At 43.2% G+C, this 27,814-nt stretch overlaps 1 protein-coding gene across 2 annotated transcripts in view; it reads right to left on the minus strand.

Annotated features, from left to right (window-relative positions):
* ST6GALNAC3 (ST6 N-acetylgalactosaminide alpha-2,6-sialyltransferase 3) overlaps positions 1-27,814 on the minus strand; it is a 541,180-nt gene that overhangs the window by 276,933 nt on the left and 236,433 nt on the right. The window contains exon 2 of one of the 2 annotated variants that reach the window (XM_082266230.1): positions 18,803-18,930. The exons of the other annotated variant lie outside the window; for it this stretch is intronic. Coding sequence (XP_082122356.1) covers positions 18,803-18,874 — 72 coding nt within the window. The 5' untranslated portion in view covers positions 18,875-18,930. The remainder of the gene's footprint in view (positions 1-18,802; positions 18,931-27,814) is intronic. 2 annotated transcript variants of the gene reach the window in all.

Raw genomic sequence — 27,814 nt, forward strand, 5'->3', positions numbered from 1 at the left:
CTACTAAAATGTTTAACCACTTGCCGACCGCTCACTGAGCTGGTACTGCGGCAAAGTGGCTCGTTATCGTCCAGCGACGTAGACCTACGTCATTGGACAACGCCCCCTCTCGGCAGAGCGTGCGCGCCGCCGGACGCTCGCTGCCGCTGTATTCAGGCATAGTGGGAGTCGGGCCAGGGGAGGAGAGCCGATCTTCCCCATTGTCGGGGATCAAGTGAGGAAATCCGCCCACTTGTGTAAACAAAGCGGGCGGAACTCCTATGTGACAGACAGGGACAGATTACAGGATTGAGCATAGCTGAACCTGCGATCTGTGTCTGTGTCACACAACCCCCTCCCCCCACACATGTCAGTAAGCATGAGGCATACATTTAACCCCTTGATCACCAATAAAGTTAACCCCTTCCCTGCCAGTGTCATTATTACAGTAACAGTGCATATTTATAGCACTGATTACTGTAGTAATGTCACTGGTAACCCCAAAAGTGTCAAAAATGTCAGTTAGGGGTCCGATCTGTCCGCCGCAATGTCACAGTCCCGCAAAAAAAAAAAACGCAGATCGCCGCCATTACTAGTAAAAAAAAATAAACAATCAAAATCTTTCCCGTAGTTAGTAAATGCGATAACTTTTGCGCAAACCAATCAAAATACGCTTATTGTGATTTTTTTTACCAAAAATATGTAGCAGAAAACAAATTGGCCTAAAATGTTAAAAAAATCTTGATTTTTAATTTTTTTTTTTTTTGGAATGTTATATATCAGAATGTAAAAAATATTGTTTTTTTTTTTCAAAATTGTTGCTATTTTTTTCTAAAATTTAAAACCGCACAGGTGATCAAATACCACTAACAGAAAGCTCTATTTGTGGGGAAAAAAAGGACATAAATTTAATTTGGGTACAGCGTCGCATGTCCGCGCAATTGTCCGTTAAAGTAACGCAGTGCCGAATCGCAAAATATAGCCTGGTCAGAAATGGGGTAAAATCTTCTGGTCTTAAAGCGGTTAAAAAAACGCTCATTGAGGATTTTTTTGTCAAAGACATGTAGCTAAATACATTTTGGCCTAAATATATGACAAAAATTGAATATATTGGATATTTTTTAACTGTCAAAGTAGAAAATGTCAATTTTTTCACCAAAATTCGCTCTTTTTTTTATTAATATCGCAAAAAATAAAAAGCGCAGAGGTGATCAAATACCACCAAAAGGAAGCTCTATTTGTGGGTAAAAAAAGGACATAAATTTAATTTGGGTACAGCGTCGCACGACCGCGCAATTGTCCGTTAAAATAACGCAGTGCCGAATCGCAAAATATAGCCTGGTCAGGAATGGGGTAAAATCTTCCGGTCTTAAAGCGGTTAAAAATACACTCATTGAGGATTTTTTTGTCAAAGACCTGTAGCTAAATACATTTTGGCCTAAATATATGACAAAAATTGAATATATTGGATATTTTTTAACTGTCAAAGTAGAAAATGTCAGTTTTTGTGCAACATTTTCGCTCTTTTTTTAATAATATCGCAAAAAATAAAAAGCACAGAGGTGATCAAATACCACCAAAAGGAAGCTCTGTTTGTGGGAAAAAAAGGACTTAAATTTTGTTTGTGTACAGGGTTGCATGACCGCGCAATTGTCAGTTAAAGTCGCGCAGTGCCAAGTTGCAAAAAGTGGCCTGGACGTAAAGCAGGAAAATCCTCCGGTGGTAAAGTGGTTAAGAAATGACAGTGCAGAATGTTGATCCATAGAATAGCCGATTGTCCCTTGGGCATCAGAAATATTTTTTTTTCTGTTGCAGCAAATTGGATCAAATTTATAGGTGTTTTCACCTTCTTCTGGATCAGATGCAGGCTTATGGGTCTGAGGATTCAGAGTTTTTAATTCACTTATTTTCATCTTTTGGTTGAACATGATAGACATGTGTCTTTTCTTCAACCAAACAATGTAATTATATATGGATCACAAAAAATGTTATAAGTTAGACGCAGTTAACGCTGTAAAGGTCACTGCCCACACCATCTGCGTCAAATTGTGGCTTTCTTTGTGTAACTTTATTATAAGAAATGACTGCTATTAACCAGTTGCTATGGGCACAACTTTTCCTTTCGCTTTTATAAGGAACATCGCTTCATTAAAAATAAAATAAAAGTCGGTGTGCCTTGTTCTTTTTTTTGTTGCATTCCAGAAAGGACAGCTGATGTTCAGATTGACTGACTCAAATTTCCGCTAGATTGCCTACAGAGCTGCAACTTGATCCGTACTGCCCACCTTGAAGTCTCACAGCCTGAAGAATCCCAGAAGGAAATTAAATGAATTGAACACAAATAAAAATTACTTTTATATTGTGTTTTTATTCTTAAACTGCGCTTACCTCCTACAAGCAGCATAAGCCCACGCTAATGTATTTGAAAGAATATGTGGGCTTTAAGTCTGTACAGTGACGCCATTACCCAAAGACTAAATAATAATGTACTTCAGTTCTATGGTACATGCCAAGCCTTTCATTTATTTTATTAGAAAAATAGATAGAAAGTGGTTCATCGATGTCTTCGGAATGTGCCTGCTGGGGGGGGCGATCTAAGGGCCCGTCCCTCCGCTGTAGGTGTCAGCGCAATCATCATGTAGCTACTATGCAAAGGCACTACAACATCCAAACAAAGTCACCTTGGCCCATGCCTGTCACGTATCCTGACCAAACCAACATGAATGAGATCACTGCTATGAGGATTAGACGTGAAATTCGTGTCTATCCGAATGTAAATTTCACTAAAATTATTTTAATTTAGTTTATTCGTTTATTCGGAACGATTCGAATTCGGATGGGTCAAAAAATGATCGACCGCTTCAAATTCTGTATGAATGAATAGCTGGTTGTTAACCGCTTCCAGACCGTCCGCCGCCTTTTTACTGCGGTAGTGTGGCCCTCCTGTGCGAACCGACGTAGACCTACGTCGGTCGCGCGCAGGCAGCTAGGGGGCGAGCGAGCACTCTTGGCGGCGCGTTCCCGCCCCACTCGGCAGCAGGGAAGCCGATGCAGGGGGCAGGTGGCTCAGATTGCCGCCTGACACCCACGATCGTTCCTCGCTGAGAGAGAAGGACGGCCGGCTGTTGTAAACACAGCTGACTGTTCTTCTCCCTGGAATGATCACAGAGCTCCTGTGATCCTTCTATATAGGATCACAGGTCTCTATGATCATTTCACAAGCCCCCCCCCCCCCCCCCACAGTTAGAATCACTCCCCTAGGCTCACATTTAACCTCTTGATCACCCACAATGTTAACCTCTTCCCTGCCAGTGTCATTAGTACAGTAACAGTGCATATTTTTAGAACTGATTACTGTAGTAATGTCACTGGTCCCCCCAAAAGTGTCAAAAATGTCATTTCACATGATGTACTCTGTATTTAAGTTCAATTAGTAGGGTGACAATATACATCCTTGCCGCATTCCTTTCTCAATTGTGAACCAGGCAGTTGTTCCATGTCCTGTTCTAACTGTTGCTTCTTGACTTGCATACAGGTTTTTTTTTTAGAAGACAAGTGAGGTGGTCTGGTATTCCCCTTTCTTTCAGTATTTGCCACATCTTGTTGTGATCCACACAATGGAAAGCTTTACTTTAATCAATAAAGTAGAAGTAGACTTTCTGGAACTCCCTTGCTTTCTCCATGATCCAGCGAATGTTGGCAATCTAATCTCTAGTTCCTCTGCCTCTTCAAAATCCAGCTTCGAAATCCAGGCTTCAGAAACATGTGAACCGAGAACTACCGCAACTATAAGCGGGATTTCGAAGAGGCAGAGGAACTAGAGATCAAATTGCCAACATTCGCTGGATCATGGAGAAAGCAAGGGAGTTCCAGAAGAAAGTCTACTTCTGCTTTATTGACTACAGTAAAGCCTTCGATTGTGTGGATCACAACAAGATGTGGCAAATACTGAAAGGAATGGGAATACCAGACCACCTCACCTGTCTTCTGAAAAACCTGTATGCAAGTCAAGAAGCAACAGTTGGAAAAGGAAATGGAACTGACTGGTTCAAAATTGAGAAAGGAGTGCGGCAAGGATGCAAGTTGTCACCCTACTTATTTAACTTATATGCAGAGTACATCATGCGAAATGCCAGGATCGACGAATCACAAGCCGAAAGTAAGATTACAGGGAGAAATATCAACAACCTAGAGAGCTACCACAAGTACAAGCTGGATTTCGAAGAGGCAGAAGAACTAAAGATATAATGATTGGTAAGCTGCAATATATTACATTTATGGTTTTGAGTTTAATACTGCTTTAATACTACAGCATATCTTGTGTATCAATTTTATATAATGTATTATTTTTTCCCACATAAGTGGAATTACCCTTTAAGCTTGACCTGCAGGTGAATCTCTGATTCCCATACGATTCCGCTCATTTGTTTTTCGGCATGGATAGCTTTTTGTAAGTCTGCTTGAGAACAATGGTGTTTAGGACGCACAGACCGCCGCCAATGAGCCTTACTTCGTGCAGTGCAGATAAATGTGGACTGGTCCCTGTGGGCGTCCTAACATACGGATCTGCATTGATAATCTGTTTACATCTTTATTTCTTTTCTGCTGTCATGACTTTGAAGATTACAAGGAAAGGCGCTCGGCAGATCTTGCAAGTCCAGCATACGAGCGATGAGTGATTGTGAACAGGATGGAGCGCTAACAATCCTTGAATCTGTATTTGTTAACAAAGTCTCAGGAGAGATGGAAAATTTACTAAGTGGATGTGTCATTCACAGCTGTTTGGCGTTCATTATTGAAGAGAGTTCGGGAAAGGGCCAGCAAACCTGGCAATTGCTCCATCGCAAGACAGTTCTCTATGGGACTATCACAGCTGATGAACGGTCAGACCAGGAAAATCTATAAGGATAACCACATGCTAACCACACGTGAGCCTGAAAACCCCACAAGATTCCTTTATATTGTTTTTTATAGACCTCTATGTACCAAATGGAGCTACAAAATTCAGCTCTATTTAGAGAGAACCAGCCTACCTCTTTAAAGAGTACATAAAAGCAACACTAAAATGGTTTAAAAATTGAAATTCTATTCAAGTATGTATTCTTAGCCCAGAAAATCGCTGCTATTGCTCTCCTCCTCTTCCAAATCTTCTTTTTGTTGCTTTGATCTGGCTTCTTGTAAGAGAGTGGCTACTTTCGTCCTCCATGGACCCACTATGTGTAGGCACATAGCCACCCTCACTTGCTCACTCCCAAGATTGACTATGGACTATTGCACATATGGTTTGTAGTGTACATAGAGCAGTGTACATGACCGCAACTAAGGACCCTTTCACATGGGCCGTCCAATCGGGCCCACCTGTCTGTTTTTTTCAGGTGGACCCGATCAGATCCTCCATTTCCCTCTATGGGCAGTCGGATGTAAACAGACTTGTGTCCGTTTACACCTGGCTACCTCTAATCCAACACCAAATGGCAAAAACAAACGAAAAAAAGGGATCTGTTCCCCTCTGTCTGACCAGTTCAGATCAGAGGGCAGTCGGGTGTAAACATACAGCTGGCTCATTTACATCCCACTGGCCATAGAGGAGATCTGGCTGTGTCTGTGTCCGCTCTGCATAAAAGGAGCAGGGACGGACCTGTCATCAGGCAACTCCGCTCAGTGGACAGATCCCCTGCTGACCGAAACCATATCAAGCCCACGTGAAAAGGGCCTTACTGTAGCAGCTCCCGACCATGTGACCACTGTGACAGCCAATCACATGATTAGACAGATCTTTAGCTTTGGTCTCTTAAGGGTGATCTACGTTGCGATCACTCTTCAGAGAGCATTTGACAGGCGGTGAGGAGGCATTTTATTGACTCCCTGATCCCCGCACTAGGGCACTGAAACCCTGTGCATTGGACACAGTACAGGGAACTTGCAAAGCGGACCTATTCACTTCAATGTGTTTCATTTGGTGGGCGCTACTCCTACCAAAAGCAATAAGGGGTATAATTCCTTCCGTGCCCCCACTAACGTCAGTTATTTTTCACCGTGGATGAATGTTGGAGTATTTATTTTCTGGTTCAGAGACTAAAACGCGTAGGGCGGAGCCATCACTTGTGCCTCGCTCATTCTGACTAGGAAGTGTTTGGATAACATCCCAGGAGTTTTTCTTGTGATAAGTGCTTAATCCATTTGTGTGGTTACTACTTTTAATAAATGGTGTTTTTAAGGTTTTACGCTATGTGGTTGTCCTTGGCTGTTTCTGTGTACCCATGGGATGTTTTCTCTCATGAGATGAGACACTTTTAAGAGTAACCATGTGGATCTGAAGCTTGTAGATATTCTATAGATGGATTTATGCACCCTACAATACAGGCTCATGTGACTCTTTTATAAAAGAGTCCATTCACTCTGGTAAGATTCTCTTTTGTACCTAAGGTGGCACAACACTGGTGTTTGGAACGGATGGCGGAAAGTCACTATTTCTAATCATCAACTTTCACATTGATCACTTTGGGACTTTCATGATATCTTTGGATATGAACTATATGTTTTGATTCATTTATTTTAATATACTGTTTAAGCACATTAGTGCAGCAACTTTTTTTAATGAATGGGTATAATTCCTATTTCAGTCAAGAAGCGAAGCATTATGGTATGTGTACACCTATGGTTGCTGCCTCTGCAACTAATGGGGGTAATGATTTGGGGAGTTTTGCCACTCCCCAAATTGCTAGTGTAAATAAGTCCTAGAGAATAGCCCTGCTGGATCGCCAGATTTCCAGTGCCAGCCTGCTGATCCGTCCTATACAACCAATTCATACTGCACTAATGATGTCCTCACTTAGCAGCAGCTATTGTTTCTGATAAATGAAGCTTTTTTGAAAGACACATTGGGGTACAACAAAGAATCTTTTTAATCAGCAAAGAGAAGGAACGGCATGACCTTTGCATTCTTCTTCTGTGCAGACAATAGAAAAGATAATTAAAATCAGTAAATTAGAGAAAATAAAATTCTTGAATGCTGACCAGACGGAAGAATTTTTCCTAGAAAGGTCACTTGTCAGCTAGTTCTACTTTTTGAACCTATACATTTATCACAAATGTGTTTCCATGGAAGCCGAAGGTCACACCGCTAAACGGTGAATGATCAGAGCTGGAAAAGGTCACAAAAGGCCCTGCTAAGGTGAGTGAGTGACGGACAATGATGGGGATTTTTCGTCATCCCAAATAGGGCTGACCTCCCCCCCCCCCCCCCCCCCCCGAGACAAAATGAATTTCCCTTTTCACCTGGGTACCTCTGGGTCATAGTCTTCTATGATCTTCACTGAATATTCATTTTTACAAGGTATCGTAGTGCATGTGTTTCAAAAGCTTCCAGAATGTATTTAATTGAAAAAATAAGGCACAGATCTCCAAATAAAAGCGGCCAAATCACTTTTAATCAATTGCTTTCTTTTTTTGTCTTGTTTGGCCACCCTTGGTTGTGCACATCTTTGCATTTTGCTTGATGACTAATTGAATTCAATGGAAATACAGAAAGTACATTTTAGCAATTGCGTTAAGACGTGTGTCAATGCATCATTACACTCATCAATGCACACTGATGCATGTTAAAAAGCCCAGGAATGTTTTTTGAACAGTTAAAGCTTGGAACAATTTAAATATGTATGTTCTGTACCAGGGGTCTCCAAACTTTTTATACAAAGGGCCAGTTTATTGTCCTTCAGACTTTAGGGAGGCTGGACTATGGCCATTGGAATTTTCCAGGCATCAGTGGGAGTAAATATTGCCACATTTGGTATAAGGAAAGAAGCAGTGCCCCATCATTGGTATCAATGGTAGGAATAGTGCCCCATCATTGGTATCAGTGGGAGGAATAGTGCCCCATCATTGGTATCAGTGGGAGGAATAGTGCCCCCATCATTGGTATCATTGGGAGGAACAGCGCCCCATCATTGGTATCATTGGGAGGAATAGTGCCCCATCATTGGCATCAGTGGGAGGAACAGTGCCCCATCATTGGTATCAGTGGGAGGAATAGTGCCCCATCATTGGTATCATTGGGAGGAATAGTGTCCCATTATTGGTGTCAGTGGGAGATATTGTGCATCACTGCTGGTGTCAGTTGGCAGAATAGTGTCTTGTATCAGTGGGAGGATTTATGTCCCAAGAGCCTGATAAAAACAGGCAAATGGCTGCATTCGGCCCCAGGGCCACAGTTTGGAGACCACTGTTCTATACCTATAGGATTCTCATTGAAGCTGGAAATCATTACTGTAGACCCCGCTAGCATCCAAGTCCCATTCAGAGAACACTTTGCATTTTCTCTATAAATGCAAAGACACTTAAGGCCTGTACACACTTGACGGAAATCGGACGAAATATCCTCAGATTTTTCTCTCTCTTGCTCAGCGTTCATAACTGTTTTTAGTTGACAGTGCATAAATGTTCTCGAAATTTCTCATCTGATTTTTTTTTTTTGGGACATTTGTTCCTAGACTTCTGGGTTGTCAGCAACTTCAGATCAAGCGCGGTCTTTCGTATCCGATTTTTCACGGACGTACTGCATACACATTAAACGAAAATTGGTCGTCTGGGGACAGACGATAAAAATTTTGGTGTTTGTCCCTCCGTTTTTTTTTCGTTGAAAATGTCGGCATCGGCTGCTGAAAGTTGTGTACACACTAGCCGAAAATCGTACGATTTTACCTCGGACGGGAATTTTCAGCAGATTTTCTACTATTGTGTACCCCACTTTAGCTGACACCTAACAACCTGTTTGGAGGTACCAGTGTCGTCCCAGTCGGCTGGACCAAAGCATCACAAAGGATCAGGAAGCATCAACGCCCTGCAGTGGGGGTGAAACCACTCCAAGGCACATGGCCAGGACTGATCTCTGGAGGGCTCACCCTTAGTCAGAGGGTTGTGGCTGTCACCTGAACCTGGAGAAGCAGGAGAAAAGGGGACAGACACTCAAGTCCAATGGGAGTACAGCAGGGTTGAGCTTTTTTCCCCTAGCCCCTGAGCACAAGCTACTGCCCACAATAATACCCTCTCCTGGAAAGATTGAATCCAGAGAGCTGCCCTGATTTGCCCGCCTTCACCATGTGGTTAAGTGAAAAGTTTAATTTGAAAATTAGTATGAGTACCCCTATGTACCCAGTCAAGTTATGCAGGAAGTGGAGACGCACTGCCAACAGTGGTGCAAGGACTATATCTGGGAATTTCCAAATGTGCTGTATCCATGCAGGAACCTGCAACTCTCTGATTATTGGAACAGCTTTTCTGACATAGAGAAAGAATGAAATGCTTCATTTATAAGAACTGTGTTGTAATAAAATGGCAGGATAAAAGGAGCAAGTCTGGTCTGCCAACATATGGGGTCCAGACGGTAGAATGATTCTGGTCCCAGACCCTCATTTGTACTGGTGAGCTGGACCTAGTTTGTCTTTTCTACTATTGTATCTTAAAGATTATGTAAACCCAACATTTCCTATTCCTGATTTGTGTCTGCTGTACCATGTACTTCTATGAGAAAATATCCTGTTATCTTCGTATTGCTTCCTTTGTGTGAAATCCCTGGTGTTCCTGCCAGTCCCTCTGTTTTTCTAATAAAAAATGACCACACTAAGCAGGAGAACACACCGTGGTAAGTCCAAGCTGGATATTGTCACCTAGGGGTGTACTCACTTTTGTTGCCAGCGGTTTAAACATTAATGGTTGTGTGTTGAGTTATTTTGAGGGGGACAGCAAATTTACACTGTTATACAAGCTGTACACTCACTACTTTACATTGTAGCAAAGTGTCATTTCTTCAGTGTTGTCACATGAAAAGTTATAAAATATTTACAAAAATGTGAGGAGTGTACTCACTTTTTGAGCTACTGTGTATATGTATATATATATATATATATATATATATATATATATATATAACACTGCCCCCTAGGGAGTGGATCCTCCCGGGTTACCCACAACAACAGTCTGTAAAACTTATCACTTTACGACTTGGCTCAGACAATGAACATTCCAGGGGATTTGTTTTTTTTGTGTTTTATTTTGGAACTTGGATGAGAAAAGGGATGAGTGGGATACTCCAACTTGAACTATGCACAATTTCTGAGGACAACTGACTGTAGTGTGTGCGGCAAGGCCGCTGCTTCACTTTGCCACTGAAGTGAAGTAGAAGATATGTTCCTGAATGAATTCCTCTTCAGGGTCCTAACTTGGCACCCCCTTTCTCACTTTCCATGCATGCTAGCCCCTTGTCCACTGACTCTCCACTGGAGTGGTCCCCTTCCTGGGCAGACCCCTGGCAAGCTTCCCGGTACTCATGGACACTGTTTTTCCCTGGGTTGCTCTGCCTTCAGCTCCACTCGTCAGTATCCTGGACCTCCTGGCTCAGAATCACACACTTGGTCCACTAGGCCGACTGTCTGTGACCACCTTCCTTGCTGACAGGAGGAGAGACAGCAATCACCCCCCTCCTGGGACCTGGCTTCCCGCCCAAAAGACCGCTGTCACATGTGCCCGTGGCTTTTATAACATATCCCAGGATGCACCACTGTTGGGCCAACCCACTGGGATAGTCATAAAAGCCTGTGTTTCACTGGCTGGGTATCATCCACTGTCCAACAGGCTCCCCTATTGGATACAGTGGGGACACTCCCTCAGACCAGATGAATCACTCATGGACACATGCAACAGGCAAAACTAACAATCAGGCTCCCCTGATAAGCAGATGGAGCTGCTAAGCTTTTATCAACCTAGCATCTACCTAGGAGGGTGCTACATATATATATATATATATATATATACACAGTATATTTTGTTTTTAACCCCTAGCCCTGCAGAGCAAACAATATCTCAGAAACGTTTGCATTTGGACTAATTCACTTGCCGGGGATAATAATACTGTTGTGCAGAGGGTGTAAATACTGTAGATAGTTTGCCAAGATAGTTAGGATATGTCTGTCTGATTTGCTTCAGGGACCTGGAGAAGAGACGATGGGGTCAATTTACTAAAGGCAAATAGACCGTGCACAAGCAAATGCACTCTGCAAGAGCAGTTGCTCCAGATCTTAGAAAATGAGCAGAAGCTCTGCTGACTTCCATCATCCAATCATGTGCAAGCAAAAATACTGTTTTTTTTCCTTTTATTTTTCCTTGCATGCGATTGGGTATTCATTGCAAAGTGAAGCTTTACCTCATTTACTAATCTCTGGAGCAATCGCACTTTGAAAAACGCACAGACTATTTGCCTTTAGTAAATAAATCCCATAGTGTCAGATTACTTTATCTAAGTATATTTGTAAATGAATAGCTCTGTTAGTCCTATATATACAACAAATATTCTTCTCTTCTTTAGCCTCTCCTACTTTCTTCTTTTTGCTACCCTGAAAAAAATATTTTCTGAGCTTCTTTATCTCCTTATCATATAACCAGTAATCTCAGTCACTGATTTCTGCTTTTATTTTTGTTGCATGTTCCTAACTGTTGTACAGTTCTTTATTTGTCCTTTTGTCCTATTTTACTATTCTCTATTGATCGACTCCTCTCCAAACATCACCTTTAAAACCCCTTTTTCCCAACCAGTTATTCTGTCCATCACTGCTTTTGTCAGTACTTAGATCTTTATTGTTCATCCTACAGAAGAATAGCTTTGTATATCAATATTTTTACATTGCTAAACAAAATCCTTGAACTTAAAACTTTCAGTAGCTTCTCTTGCTTTTATTTCCTGAGACTCATTCCACATGTGTCAGTGGTAAAGGGCAGGAAGTTATTTGAAATCCTGCCAATGGGGACACAGACAAAAACACATATTAACCTCCCTGGCAGTCTGATTATGTCAGGATTTCTGTGCTAAAAGCGGTACATTCATTTGCATAGAAATCTGTTGTTTTACATTTTAAAACTCACCTTCCCTTGCAACCCCCTGCCGTCCTCCCGCCATCCTCCCGCTGTGTGCTCGGCCGATACCGGCACCTGCCTTCCGGTTCCCTTCCCTGCGAGAGTTGCGACGCAGGGGGGTGGAACCGGCGGCAATTTCAAAAATGTAAATACACTAAATGACATAAGTTAAATGGGTAAGTATCAGCGCTGCTCAAAATTTGTGCAAATATTGTGCTAAATTATGTGCAAAATGTTCTTTAAATAAATATCATTAGCATACCATACCATATGAAATTCACCATCTACATGGAATATACTATAAAGTGCTCAGTGATATTAGTTAAAACTCATTACTATAAATACATAATTCCAAATAAATATTTGTACAAAATATCCAGAAATAATTATAAAGTGCTATATATTAATGCTTTTAAATTCATTTGCATAAATGTATAAATAATTCCAAATAAATATTAATCAAAGTGTCCAGTGCTTAGTGACAATAAATAAATTCTCCTCTTCATACAAAAAAGTGCTCAGTGTTTGTCTGCTGTCTTACACCAATGTGGAGACTATCAAAGTGTTCAGTGCTCATGCGTCCGGGTGCTCCCCTCTCAGTCCCCTACTCACCGGACTATTAATGGAATCAAGCCTTAATATCTTTCCCAACGGCCAAGATCCCCAGAAAGTACCAGGTTTACAGCACCCCAAATCGCTATCTCCTCTTGTTCAGATCACCCTGCACGCTGACGGTGAACTTCCTAACTGTGAGTGGATATGTTTTGTGCTTTCTTACCTAAACTATACTACGCAATGGGAGATATCTTATGCTTTTAGCACAAGCTCATCACACACCAGTGAGGAAACAAAGTGGGACCCAGGATTGATGTGCAGTTTGGACCACAGGCAGTCCGTGCGGTAAGTGCTTTTACCTAGTGGGGGCCACGGGTATTAGCACTGGCTTCACCAGCACGCCATATCCTGTGAGCACACACCTCCCACAGTATCACTGGTACAACTTTTGCAAATCTAAATAAAATCTTTTACTCTAGAGCAATCTCAGCACTTTTGTTTTCATAGTGGAACACTTATTAGTACCATCTACAGGTATCACTACTTGTCCCAGCACGTTGGCACTTTTACTACATGATGTGGCCCCTTGGCTCCAATGGTGCCCCATTGTTGGTATTTAGGGTAGTAAGAGTGCCCCATTGTTGGTATTTAGAGTAGGAATAGTGTCCCATCATTGGTTTTAGTGGGAGGAATAGTGCCCCATCATTGGTTTTAGTGGGAGGAATAGTGCCCTATTGTTGGTATTAGTGGGCAGAATGGTGCACCATTGTTGGTATTTATGGTGGGGATGGTGCACATTGTTGGTATTTATGGTAGGAATGGTGCCCATTGTTGGTAATTAGGGTTGGTATTTAGGATAGGAACAGTGTCCCATCTTTGGTTTTGTTGGGAGGAATAGTGCCCTATTGTTGGTATCAGTGGGAGGAATTGTTCCTATTGTTGGTATTTTGGGTAGGAATGATGTTCCCTTGCTGCTGTCCGGGGAAGAATAGTGCCCCAATACTGAGGACAGTGCAAGGAATAGTACTCCATCATTGGTGTTAGTGGATGGAATGGTGCTTCAAGAGCCAGATAAAGGCAAACAAAGGGCCACAGTTTGGAGACCACTGGACTATAGGCTTTGTAGCATGCACAGAGCAATGCACATGACCACAACTAACGTGCACTGCTCATTCCAAACAAAAGGAAGTGACATGAAAAGGAGAGATTCAGGAGCTCACAATAGACAATAAAAGGAGGCAGAAAAACACAGTAAAAAACAATTTGATTAAAACAGATTACAGGGCCACTAAGTAGCATGTATAGATTTTTTTTTTTTTTTTAAATAAGGATATTGTTGACACTTTAACTCTATCCAAAACTAGAAAAGGAAAGCATTTTGACCGGAGTCAGGCTTTAACTGTTAACAGGTTGTTTGCTTTCCTTCGAGAAACAAGAATACAGGGTTATCTACATTTCTAAAAAATACATAAAATATAAATCCAGGGATTCAGCCAACTCTTGTTGTGGATCAGGAAGGATTGTTTTCTTTGTTAAACGGCTTTATAATTTACCCTTCCCCTGGATCAAATATTATTTCTGAGGGTGTGATGGGTTTTTCTTTGATCCCTTGAGATTGAACTCAGCGTGTATGTAAGTTTTACTTCCTAATGATAAAACACGGGAAGAAAGTACAGACTTAATGCAGATATTGTACCTGGTGGGAATCGTACCCAGGAGTGCACAACTGCAAGGAGAAAGTGGTGACTACACTGGCCTCGTGCTCTTTACAGCATATCGGCTACTTTAAAACTACACTAAAGAATTTCAAAAATAATTAGAAACCCTGCATCATTTCAGGTTGTATTCTCCAGCTATTCTTTATTTTAAAAGTAAACTATGGAAGTCCATGCATTTTAAGCTAAAGGTAAAGTAGAACTATAGGTAAAACTTTTAAAACAGAGCACTGCGCCCAAAGCCCACCCAGTTGTGTGACATTAGCGAATTAATATTCGCTAATGTCTCCCTGTTTCTCCTCACGGCCAATCAGGAAGTGAGTCCTGAGTCCAGATTGGCCGGGAGTCCTAACTCTTGATTGGCCGGGAGGAGAATCGACTGCCAGGACTCCAGAGGAGACGCAGGGGTAAGGACGCCACCTGCATGGGGTAAGACAGGCAATCGATCAATTGAGTGATGGGGGGTGTTATGTGGTTGGCTTGCCCCCCCCCCCAAGAAAATTAACCACTTTACCACTAGAGCATTTTGCTGTCTTACGTCTGGGCCACTTTTTGCGATTCGGCGCTGTGCGACTTTAACTGACAATTGCGCGGTCGTGCGACACCATACCCAAACAAAATTTACGTCCTCTTTTTCCCACACACAGAGCTTTCTTTTGGTGGTATTTGATCACCTGTGCGATTTTTACTTTTTGCGCTATAAACAAAAAAAGAGCGTAAATTTTGAAAAAACAACAATATTTTTCACATTTTTTTATATGATGAAATTCCCCCCCAAAAAATGTAAAAATCTAAATTTTTTAAAATTTTTGGCCAATTTGTTTTCTGCTACCTATGTTTGGTAAAAAAAATTCACAATAAGCGTATTTTGATTGGTTTGCGCAAAAGTTATTGCGTTTACTAACAAAGGGAAAGATTTCTGTCATTTTTGGTGGTTTTTTTTTAACGCGTAATGGCGGCGATCTGCGTTTTTTTTTGCGGGACTGCGACATTGCGGACCCTTGACTGACATTTTTGACACTTTTGGGGGTACCAGTGACATTACTGCAGTAATCAGTGCTGTATATATGCACTGTTACTGTAAAAATGACACTGGCAGGGAAGGGGTTAATTTTATTGGAGAGGGAGGGGTTAATGTATGCCTGGTGCTTACTGACGTGTGGGGGGGAGGTGACTGAGTGACACAAGGACAGATCGGAGTGTTCAGCTATGCTGAACACTCCGATCTGTCGCTCCCTGTCACTTGGGAGATCTCCACACTAGATCCCCGACGATCGGGGAAGAGCGGCGGCGATCGCCGCTGCTCCTCCCCTGGCCCGACTCCTGCTGTGACTGAATACAGCGGGAGCGAGCCTCCGGCAGCGCGCGAGCGCCGCCCACAAGGAGGAGTGTCTGATGACGTAGTACTACGTCGTCAGACGATAACGAGCCACTTTGCCGCAGTAGTACTACGGTACTCAGTGGCAAAGTGGTTAAGCACCAGCCACCACTGGTCCCCACTGGAAGATTTCCCCTCTATTACTTTTCTGGGGACAACCCAAAATTTGGGATTTTCTTTTACTTTTATTTTCAATGATAATGGTAAATAGGACAAATAGAGAGGGTGAATCTCAATGGGGGGCACAGACAGCTATAAAAACCTGACAAACATTCTAATCCATCTCCATACTATCCAAAACTAATACAAACATTTTGCCTTTTGTTGTACTTTAAGCAGGCAACCCTTGGTCCTGAGGGGGCAGCAAGACCAGTAGTCATATCCATCTAAGAGTTCCTCTTTTTCCCCCCATTGTTTGGTTTTTCACTCGAGCGCAGGAGGATTGTTTTGAATCTTGGAGTGTTTCTGATCATACACAGGACTTTTCTGCCAAGCAGTACTTCCAATAACTAACTACATGCAACAATGTAAGTAGATATCCAAAATATATGGTAAAACTAAAAGTGAAAGCCGCGCCTTGCCTGTAGTTTTTACTTTAATTTTCTTTTAATGAAAAGGGCCCAACACCTCTTTCACAAGATGAAATATTGAGCTAGAAAAGGCTTTACAATGAAATACATTAAATTGTGATGTCTTCATAACTCAACAACTGAACCGATGGAAACTTCAATTTCTCTATTACGGTTTCGCACAATGCCTGAAAAATATCTGAGCGTAATTTTGAAACAATACATGATCCATTGAGAGGCGGAGGATAATTATAATCTACTCAATGCAATTTAGTTAACTACCTTAATGTAAAATGAAATGAGATGTGCTTGTGTAATTCCGTCATTCCTGACAGCGCTTCGCTCTGCAAACTGTACGATAGAACGCAGTGATAGACCTTCCTCCCTGAGCATTTAAAGGATGCGGGAAAAGTGTAGGCGCAGAGAACAGGTATAATAGAGCTGGAATATAACATACAAGAAGAAGAAAAGCACCAAATATAGCAATTTTTTCTACTCTGAGTTGTTTTGTATTTTAGATGAGTTTTTGGGAACTCCAGACTGCTTTTGAAGCTGTTAGGCCTTATTCACCCAAGTGGAAGAAGGGCAGTGAAAACAGGTGAAAAGAGACTTTACCATTACTTTACCCTACCCTGGCTTCTGTCTATGGCACCTAGGCAAGGGTGATATCATGCTCCTTCCAGCAAGTTCCCAGAAAATGAAGAGTAGCCCCAATATATGCTCATATACTATCCTGAAGTGCCATCTAGAAAGATTTTGGCTAACCAGCATTTTCCAGAATCTCATTGGGTGGTTGACGATGTCACCCTCTGCAGTATGGACACCAGGAAAAGGAAAAATATATAATTATATATCCTTTTTTTTCCCACAGTTTTTTTTTCCCTAATTGCAGTGTTTTGGCATGGGGATCGGGAGGCAAAGTAAAAAAGAGCCGGTTCACACTGGGGCGACTTGTCAGGCGACTTGGTCGCCTGACAAGTCGCCGTGGGTCGCCTGCCATAGATTAGCACAGGACCCGTTCTAATAGGAGCGACACAAGTCGCTCCAACTTAGAAAAAGGGTCCTGTACTACTTTGGGGCGACCTGGAGCGACCTGCATTGACTTCAATGATATGAAGTCCGTGCATGTCGCTCCGAGGTCGCGGTGCTCGCTGTGCACCACGACTTCACAGGTCGCCCCGGCAAGTCGGGTTGCCTGTATTTGAACTGGCTCTAAGGGGACCTTGCTTGTAGTGCAAGGTCTGCTTTAACCACTTCTAGCCCAAGCCAATTCTGACATTCCTCTCCTACATGTAAAAATCATCATATTTTGCTAGAAATTTACTCAGAACTCCCAAACATTATATATATTTTTTTAGCAGAGACCCTAGGGCAGCCTTTCTCAACCTTTTCAACATAGAGGAACCCTTGAAATAAATTTCTGGTCTCGGGGAACCCCTGCTAAAAATTAAAAAGCTACAACTCATGACACATTAGTGTGACAGTCAGTGGGAAGAATGCTCCTTACTCTTGTCATCATTGGGAAGAATTAGCCCCTTACAGATAGCTAAAAGGAACAATGATGTCATGGGAACTTATTGGAGAGGCAGAAATTGCCCATTACTCAAGGAAACCCTAGCAACCTCAGGAGGAACCCTGTTTGAGAAACCCTGCCCTAGGGAATAAAATGGCCAGCGCCGGAAGCGATGTCATGATGTCGCTTCCGGCCTCCGAGGGTCATAGAGATGGCCAGGGACAATCTGGTTAGCTCTATGGTAAACCGCCACCGCCAGCTGATTCATTCTCCGGCTCCCTGATCGCACGTGAGACACCAGAGAAGCACTGTAGGGCCGCTAAGATGGCTTTTACATGTGAGGGAATCGCTAGCAGCTGCAGGCATCATTCAGACATCACCACTATGAAGTCCCAGACGCCATATGACATCCACCTAAGGATATTAAAATAGTTTTAAGGATTATGCATACGTACAGGACCTGAATATGACTCCAGAACAACATACTCACTGAGTCACTGGCACTGAGAATACTTAGTTGCACATGTAGTCAGATGAAGGTAAACTTCAAACAAGCTCAATAGCTCTGGCGAGGCGGCTCCCACACAGGAAGGCTTCCCTCAATAAGTACCCAACAGTAGCTCACACCATAGGAATACAGAAAGTAGTGCCCAACCAAAACCAGATGAAATAGTACAAGATCATTTTAGGTATTGGTAAAAATTACATATTCAAACCAACGTGTTTCGGGAACAACATCAAGAAGGCTCCACCGCTGCTCAACAACTGCTGTCAAGCTGTTACTCCATGTGGAGAGTTCATTATTGGTTGTAATATGAATCTGGATCACTGTTTTCTCTGGGTCCATCTATGTTTAGTTCAAGAACGTGGTTACTGCTTCAACAAACTAGACACACTTCCTAGAAAGGAAAAACTAACCATAGTTTGGCAAAGTTTGCACAGATTTTTCTTCGTGTGAATTCACCATAACAAAAAAAATTCTTCACTATCTTCAACTTCATTTTTTGCCAAACAACAAACCTCTCTGAATGAATTCTGCATGGACAACGAGATAAGCGCTATATGCTGGAAAGAACGTTGCTGAAACGGGCGAAGACTCGCCATGTCTATGGCGTGGGGCAATCATTCATCTTAATCTGTTTGTCTAAACCAATCATTCATCTTAATCTGGTGAGATTTCACTACTGACCTCACTTTGCATAATACACCGAAAGCACATTAGATGCCAGCAGGCTGCATCTCCTCTACTGTTTTCTAGCATTTATTTCCGCGATTTAGACATTTAATAGCTCTCCATATTGATGTCTAATCCATACTCTGTCAAATATGAAGGAAGACACAGTCAATACTGCTTTCTCTGATTGTAGGCAGGTAACAATAAAATAAGCAGCTATTGATTTCAATCTGAAGATTCACAGCAGAACATGTTTATCCCAGCAATGCAAAAGTGAGTAATGTGGTATTATTGGGTAGGGAGACTTTTACTGGGGTAATGAGCACAAACTGCATTACTGAACTCTATGGTGACCTTCTAAATGAAATCGGAAAATACTTTGTCCAAGGCTCTGGGTGCAAGTCATCTTCTCTGGAGGCCAACCATTTGGTAATAAGCTGTGCCTGTACACCAAGGACAACTATACCTCTAAGGGCTTGGGTCAGGAGCCAAATTAGTTCATTGACTGATGCAGTTTACCTTATTTAGCACTAAATGCTTTTGCATTTATATTAACTTGTTTGGTGAAAGAAGAATTCCTAACATGAAAAAAACCTTTCGGTAGAGGTCCATATGGGTCTACCATTCCCCGCTAGCATTGAAGCCCTCTTAATTGGAATAGTGGCCTTTTTTTTGTTTCTGAAGAAGAGTGCTTGACCCTCGAAACGCGTAAGCCTTTGGATGCTACAAGGGCTTCCCACATTACTGGCTGAGCACTGTGGATCTTGAGGTGGCCTCATCAGCACCCTTTTACATGCTTATGCTTACTATGCATTTGTAAGTAGAATATGTGCATTAGGTCCGTGTGCCCTTTCTTTTGTTGTTTCCAGTAACATCCTACGCATCAGTTCTCAACAGGGACATTTTCTGTGTGGAGTTTTAAGGTTCTCTGTATGCATGCATGAGGTCCTTCAAGCGTTACAGTTTCTTCTCGCAATCCATATTTATACACTTGGGTTAACTGGCTTCCCCACAAATTGTCCCAAATGTGGATGTGCCTGTATAACTGTGCTATGGGCAATACATGCCAAGATTTTTCACGGGCTAATGTAAATGTTTCTAATGTTATTGTAATTCTAATGTGGAAGAATAAATAAATTGGGTAGTGCGCTAACCTAATGTGTATTGGAATCAATAAACATGTTGTTTGGTGGTTAACACATATCAAAATAGGAGCCAAACATGTAAAATATGGTGATTGAGTCCGTGTTGATCAAGAGAACAAAAACTTTGAAAAAAACACTGAAAAAAACACAAGTCTTTCAAACGGTGTTGGGTATGAAGAAAGGTATTCTGTGCCAAATAAACATGCCACTCTGAAGAAAGTGATTGTGTTCCCAAATAAGATCCTTGATATTATTCAAGGTGGCCCCTTACCGCAGAAAACCTTAAAGGAAAGCTTTCACATAATGGACTTTGTATGTCGTTGGTATGATGACACTTTATGGTAAAGATGGATGCTTACCAGAAATCAGGGAGACTTGAGCATGGACTACTATAAAGCAGGGAATTCCACGAGGAAGCCTGGAGGTTGGTCCGCTTTGCAATGGTGGGATTCCGACGATCCAGGCCTTTTTAAAGCAATCTAGTGAGGTAGCCAGAACACCTCTGGAGGGAGTCTATTCCACATTTTCACAGCTCTTACAGTGAAGAAACCTTTCCGTATTTGGAGATGAAATCTGTTTTCCTCTAGACATAAAGAGTGCCCTTCAACAAAAATTTTCCCATAAGATTATATATGCTTTTAATATACTTTATGCATTTTATTTATCTGTAAAAGCCTCCCTTGTGTAGACATTCAAAATCCCTGAGACTGCTGCTAAGCTTGGCCATCTTGGATGTAACGTCAGCAGCCCCAGCACACTCAAGTGGCCCCCTCTAGTATTTACCTTCACTCACCCCCCTGTGGCTACATAAAAGGTTAGTATGTAGGAAGGTGAAGGGAGGGGCAGAGGAGCTGGAACAGCACAGACATTAATTAAACACTTCCAAAAGAGGAGAGGGCTATGACGTGCAAGGAGTGAAGGGGCTGTTCTAGGGAATTTACGCTTCCTGGAGTGGTCACATTGAAAGCAATTTCAAAGGCATATTGCAAGAGAACAAACATAATTGATAGAAATGGAAAACCCTGCATGTAATCACTTTAAATACTTGATTTTTCTGTGCGTTTACGTTAACGTTTCTTTTACGTTTAAGTTGGTGACAGGGTCTTTTAAAGTCCTAAAACCAATTATAAATCTGACACCTAAGTGGAACCTTATCCTTAATGCTAACTGAAAACTCAATTTAGATTAAGAAAGAAATATGCATGATATGATTGCTACATAATCAATTTTGTAATTTAATTTTATTCAAAAAAAACACCCATCTTTTGGTAAAGTGGTTCTAAACTTCAGATGTGAAAAATGAACAAAGGATATCCCACTCTAATGTGTACTAACCTGAATCCAAAACACTGCGTCTGGTTCCTCTCCAATCTCTCCTCTATTTGCTATCTGCATGACTCACTATTAACTTTGCCCTACTTACATTAGAGACCCCCCCTTACATTAGAGACCCCCCTTACATCAGAGACCCTCACAGAGGCCCCCCCCCTTAAATCAGAGACCCTCACAGAGCTCCCCTTACATCAGAGACCCTCAGAGAGCCCCCCTTACATCAGAGACCCTCGCAGAGCCCCTTACATCAGAGCCCTCCCACACAGAGCCCCCCTTACATCAGAGCCCCCCCACACAGAGCCCCCCTTACACCAGAGACCCCCCACACAGAGCCCCCTTACACCAGAGACCCCCCACACAGAGCCCCCATTACATCAGAAACCCCCACAGAGCCCCCCTTACATCAGAGACCCCCCCAAACAAAGGCCCCCCTTACATCAGGGACCCCCCACACAGAGCCCCCCTTACATCAGAAATCCCCCACACAAAGATCCCCTTACATCAAAGACCCCCACACAAAGCCCCCCTTACATCAGAGCCCCCCCCACACAGAGCCCCCTTACATCACAGACCCCACACAGAGCCCCCCTTACATCAGAGGGCCCCCCACACACAGAGCCCCCTTACATCAGAGAGCCCCCCACACAGAGCCCCCCTTACACCAGAGACCCCCACACAAAGCCCCCCTCACATCAGAAACCCCCCCACAGAGCCCCCCTCACATCAGAGAGCCCCCCTCACATCAGAGACCCCCCACACAGAGCCCCCTTACATCAGAGAGCCCCTCACACAGAGACCCCTTACATCAGAGAGCCCCCCACACAGAGACCCCTTACATCAGAGAGCCCCCCACACAGAGCCCCCCTTACATCAGAGACCCCCACACAAAGCCCCCCTCACTTTAGAGACCCCCCCACAGAGCCCCCCTCACATCAGAGAGCCCCCCTCACATCAGAGACCCCCCACACAAAGCCCCCCCTTACATCAGAGACCCCCACACAGAGCCCCCCTTACATTTATTGCAGGAGAGAGAGCTTACCCAGTATGGAGGCTTACCCTTTCTGCAGCTTTTCTTTTCTTTAAACTTCCCACCCACACATCCCCGGGGAGGTGGGCGGGGCAGACCCAGGAGGAGAAGGGGCGGGAGGAGGAGGAGAAGGGGCAGGAGGAGGAGAAGGGGCGGGAGGAGGAGGAGGAGCTCCTCACATACAGTGGGTATCTTTTCTATACCCACTGTATGTGAGGAGCTCTCTGGTTTCTGGATTTGGGATGCAGTTGATGGAAGAGAACTGACCTAATATATATTTAAAGAAAAAAATGTTTTTGATTAATTTGTGAACATAGAGGTAAATTATTAAAATCCCTTTCAGTTTTTTCTTTTTTTTTTTTCTGAATTGCTTGTTGTGGAGATTTCCCTTCACTTCAGATGCAACAAGCTATCTGCAGTATAGCCAAAATGGGTAGAATGTTTTCAAATCCCTGGCCTATAGTTGCTTGGGAAAGCAGGTTAATATATATGTTATATAATTGCTATCATCCAATAGTATAGTGGTAGTATAAGTATGGAGAATCTGAATATTGGGTTGGCAGCTTCTACACACCAAAGATGCTGAGCAAATCAATGACCACAGCTGATCACAGTTTAAAGTCAAATGCCATTGAGAAGGTGATTAGCTACAACCGATTGAGTTTACAAGTCATTTTTAGGAGGGGGCTGATCCTTTTTCCAACTCAGTGATTCTGTTTTTTTTTCTGACATGTTGGTGTTATATCTTTCACTTGGATGTTATAAGTTGCACTGAGTAAATACAGATGGATAAAACAAAAACTGGGTCTGTCTTCATTTCAGGCTGCTAAGCAACATAATGTGATTATTTTAAAGGGGGTGATTCTTTTCTATACCCACTGTATGTGAGGAGCTCTCTGGTTTCTGGATTTGGGATGCAGTTGATGGAAGAGAACTCTGAATTAGACTGACCTAATATATATTTAAAGAAAAAAATGTTTTTGATTAATTTGTGAACATAGAGGTAAATTATTAAAATCCCTTTCAGTTTTTTCTTTTTTTTTTTTCTGAATTGCTTGTTGTGGAGATTTCCCTTCACTTCAGATGCAACAAGCTATCTGCAGTATAGCCAAAATGGGTAGAATGTTTTCAAATCCCTGGCCTATAGTTGCTTGGGAAAGCAGGTTAATATATATGTTATATAATTGCTATCATCCAATAGTATAGTGGTAGTATAAGTATGGAGAATCTGAATATTGGGTTGGCAGCTTCTACACACCAAAGAATTTCCATGATCACCTTCGGTCATTAACAGGATGAGAGATTCTAGAACTGAAGAGCCACACCATTATATTTAGGTCCAGATACCATCTTGCTGCCTTGGGACCAACTAGATTATACACAGCCAAATGGCTCAACCAAATCACAAGCTCACAGTCCATGAGGTTGTGATTTGGTTGGGCCATGGGGTCTTGCACAACCTGGTAGGCCCTAGTAGTGGCTAATAATCCAGATCCTGCACAAATGTGCTTACTGTAAATTGCAGATACAAGAGGCTGGGTTAGCTCCTTTACAGCTGGGTGACTTAATGCCATCTCAGGACCTCAGGGCCTACCAGGCTGTAAAGGACCACATGGCCCAACCAAATGTCAACCTCAAAGACCATGATGCTGTGAATTGGTTGGATCATGTGGTTATATACAACCTGATAGGCACTAGCAGCAGTTGATAAGTTTCTAAATCAGGAGGCCTACTGTAAATAGTGGGAACGAGAGTTTGGGCTACCTCCTTTACAGCTGGGGGACTCCTCGCCATCTTGGGGCCTTAGGACCTACCAAGCTGTACATGACCACATGGCCCAAACAAATCCCAACCTCATAGATCATGATTTTGGTATTTGGTTGGACCATGCAGTCATATACAATCTGATAGGCTCTAGCAGCAGTTGAGAGGCTCTGTACCCGGAGGACTACTGTAAATTGTGGGCACAAGAGGTTGCGCTACCTCCTTTACAGCTGGGGGAGTCCCTGCTATCCAGGAACCTCAGAGCCTACCATTCTGTACATGACCACATGGCCCAACCAAATCTCAACCTCACAGACCATGATGTTGTGATTTGGTTGAACCAAGGAACCATATACAACTTGATAGGCCCTAGCAGCGGTTAATAAGGTTCTGTACCAGGGGACCTACTGTAAATCGTGGGCACAAGAGGTTGCGCTACCTCCTTTACAGCTGGCGGAGTCCCTGCTATCTCGGGACCTCAGGGTCCACCAGGTTGCACATGACCACATGCCCAACCAAATGACAAACTCACAGACCAAATGTGGCTGAACCAGTTCACCTATACAATTATAGAGACTCAAAGGGCACTAAAACTAAAAAAAAAAAGGCTTGAGTTTTAGATATTCAAGCACAGTTACAATGTTTTCTGGACAGAAATTAGCATTTCCCCGACAAACTCATTCACTGCCTGTAACTAATCTTCAAACTGATTCTTTTCTTCTCTATATTAAAGAAATGAAAAGACCGTAGATTTTCTTTTAGCATGTACTTTTCCCCACATTTGAAAGGAAGAATTATTATCTGCAATAACTTTGTGTGCTGCCGCCCAGCATGCAGCTGCCACCCCAAGTATTCATCATGGCACAGCAGGCGTAAAAGAGCCATGGCGGCAGAGTCAATATTGTAGTATATTAGTGTGAACAATGCCTCCTCACTGAGAGAGAACCCTTTGAAGCATCACCCAATCCATACACTTATTGTATAGAATCTAATGTACACATTCTCTTTGCTTTGTCACTGACCTATTCACTGAACACCTTTTTCTGTGGGAGATTGGTGTCATCAATCTTACAGGAATTCTGGGAAATCTAGAGAATGGTTAGGACAAGAGAACGAATGGCTGAAATGAGACAGAACTGAGAGGCTGTGCGATAAAAGACTTTTAGCTTTGACTCTAACAGAGCTGAGAGCAGACAAGTGTATGACTTATGGCTGGGGGGGATTGTGGAGTGATTTCCACCTAACTTGCGCTTCCTAGGTATCTGCTGCTCGTATACAACCATTACAACCTTTGCCATACATTAATATCACCTGGAGTCTTGCAGTTCACCTTCCAGAGTCTACCTCTATAATATAGTAGTAGGTATATCTTACTGGTTGTTAGATCTAAGGGCCCATTCAAACTTCTGCTATGCTCACGCACAGTAGATCAAGATGTATGGAAGTAGGGAATCAATGTAGTAGTTGCCTCTTCTACAGTGAGCACCACTATCTTCCAGGTGAATGGAACCCATGCAAGTGAGTGACCCGTATTCACTATGCAGCATGGTCCCCGGACAACAGTAGCGACCACTGTAGCAGCAAAGACTACAGAGATTTTCTGCTTCCACATTGGTCCCACAAGTATGGAATATGCATACTTACAGAAATAAAGAACCTATTATAACCTCTGTTATATTGCTGTCTGGGTGTGGCAGCAAGTGATGCAGATATTTCTTCTAAAAGGTCAGAACTGCAACAGCAGATGCTGTAAACGGTGCTTGTTTACATTAAAACACATGGTGGTGACCATTTGTGTCTGTAAAGGGTCAACTGCAGAGTTAAACTGCCCCAGTGATGCCCACTCTCTGGCTGGCTCTTAGATTGCAAATGTAACACTGCAATGCTACTGTTATACAAAACAATTTTGCCACAAGATGCCATTGTCCCGCAACTTAGGTATCACACAACTAATACAGAAATGCTGGGGACTCTGGGACTTGCATGCTATAAGCAGGATTCTTTCATCCAGATCAGCTGGAGCTGAAATACGCCACCCATGAGGACTGGAAAAGGGGCGGGACCATTTAAAAAGGGAAAATCCCCAGAACACGGGGGTAGATGGGAGAGACTGTTGGATGGCTGGCTTGCTGGCACCCTGTGGTGGATGGCTGGCTGGCACCCTGTGGTGGATGGCTGGCTGGCACCCTGTGGCGGGTGGCTGGCTGGCACCCTATGGTGGATGGCTGTCGTCTGGCACCCTGTGGTGGGTGGTTGGCTGTCTGGCAACCTGTAGTGGGTGGCTGGCTGGCACCCTGTGGTGGGTGGCTGGCTGGCACCCTGTGGTAGGTGGGTGGCTGGCACAAGGGCTGTGGGTGGCTGGCTGGTACAGGGCCTGTGGGCGGCTGGCTGGTACAGTGCCTGTGGCTGGCTGGTACAGGACCTGTGGATGGCTGGCTGTCTGGCACTCTGTCTGTGGATGGCTGGCTGTCTGGCACACAGTCTGTGGGTAGCTGGCTGTCTGGCACCCTGTCTGTGGGTGGCTGGCTGGCACCCTATGGTGGGTGGGTGGGTGACTGGCACAGGGGCTGTGGGTGGCTGGCTGGTACAGGGCCTGTGGGGGGCTGGCTGGCTGGTCCAGTGCCTGTGGCTGACAGGTACAGGGCTTGTGGGTGGCTGGCTGGCTGGTACAGTGCCTGTGGCTGGCTGGCTGGTACAGAGCCTGTGGATGTGGGTGGCTGGCTGGCACAGGGTTGCTGTGGGTGGGTGGATGGCTGTCATACACTCCCGCGAGACTAGTCCCTACTCAAGATGAGGCTGTCCAAGGCGAGGGAGGCGGCCTAAGAAGGCAGAATGACGTCACAAAAATATTGTCAATATAGGCCAGTTCCGGGGCCGATACCGATATATCGGGGAAAGTGCCTATCGGCCCGGATATATCGGCCTTGCAGATAATCGGTCTATCCCTAATGCAAATGTATGTTCCTTTTTGGAACCAAACACCTCTGACACTCTTTCCCCCTCAGCTGTCCCTCTTTTTGGATTGATGTAGTATGATGCAATGCACTCTCATTAATACAAAGATATCTTGGATTGTACTGCACTCTCAGTTTGCGGGACAACAATCTAAGAGCCAGCAGACTGGGAATAGGTGGCACTTAGCACTGCAAGTAACCCGTTACACACACACAAAGGGTAACAAATACCAAATGTTTTAAGGGAAACAAGCACTGTTCACAGCATATGCTGTTCCCATTCTGACCTCTTAGAAGACACTCACTGTCACGGTCAGACAGGAATCTAACAGAGATTCTTGCAAATTCTTTCATTTCTGGTTAGAGCACATAGAGATAGAGCTTAATGATTTTAGGATCTTGTTTTAATGAGCACAAAAGAAAAATATTGCTGGAAAATATTTACAGAAAAGATATCACAAAAACAATAAACTACAGGGACATAAATGGGATTAAAAGTAAAATGTAGTTAGCAAAGTTCGCCTGGTCTTGGTCCTGTGCAAAGCAGTCCAATCTGATATCAGAGTCATTGGCTCTCATGAATGACTCTTTGCATTCCCACATAGTTTGGATGAAGATAAGAGCCTGTAAACGGGAAAAGCATGAATCCTTTATGGTCCCAGACAATTGTGTTTTTAGAATTAACACAACCATTCAAAGGGTCTGAGAAGTGTGATGAAGCAGTCCCAGCAAGGAGAACAGTAAGCAGAACAGTAGTGAGATCACCATATCCCACTCCAAATCTCCTGACTAGCAGTCAGAAGCC

The sequence above is a fragment of the Pelophylax lessonae genome (genome assembly GCF_965119305.1).
Source record: "Pelophylax lessonae genome assembly, chromosome: 8".
Taxonomy (NCBI): domain Eukaryota; kingdom Metazoa; phylum Chordata; class Amphibia; order Anura; family Ranidae; genus Pelophylax; species Pelophylax lessonae.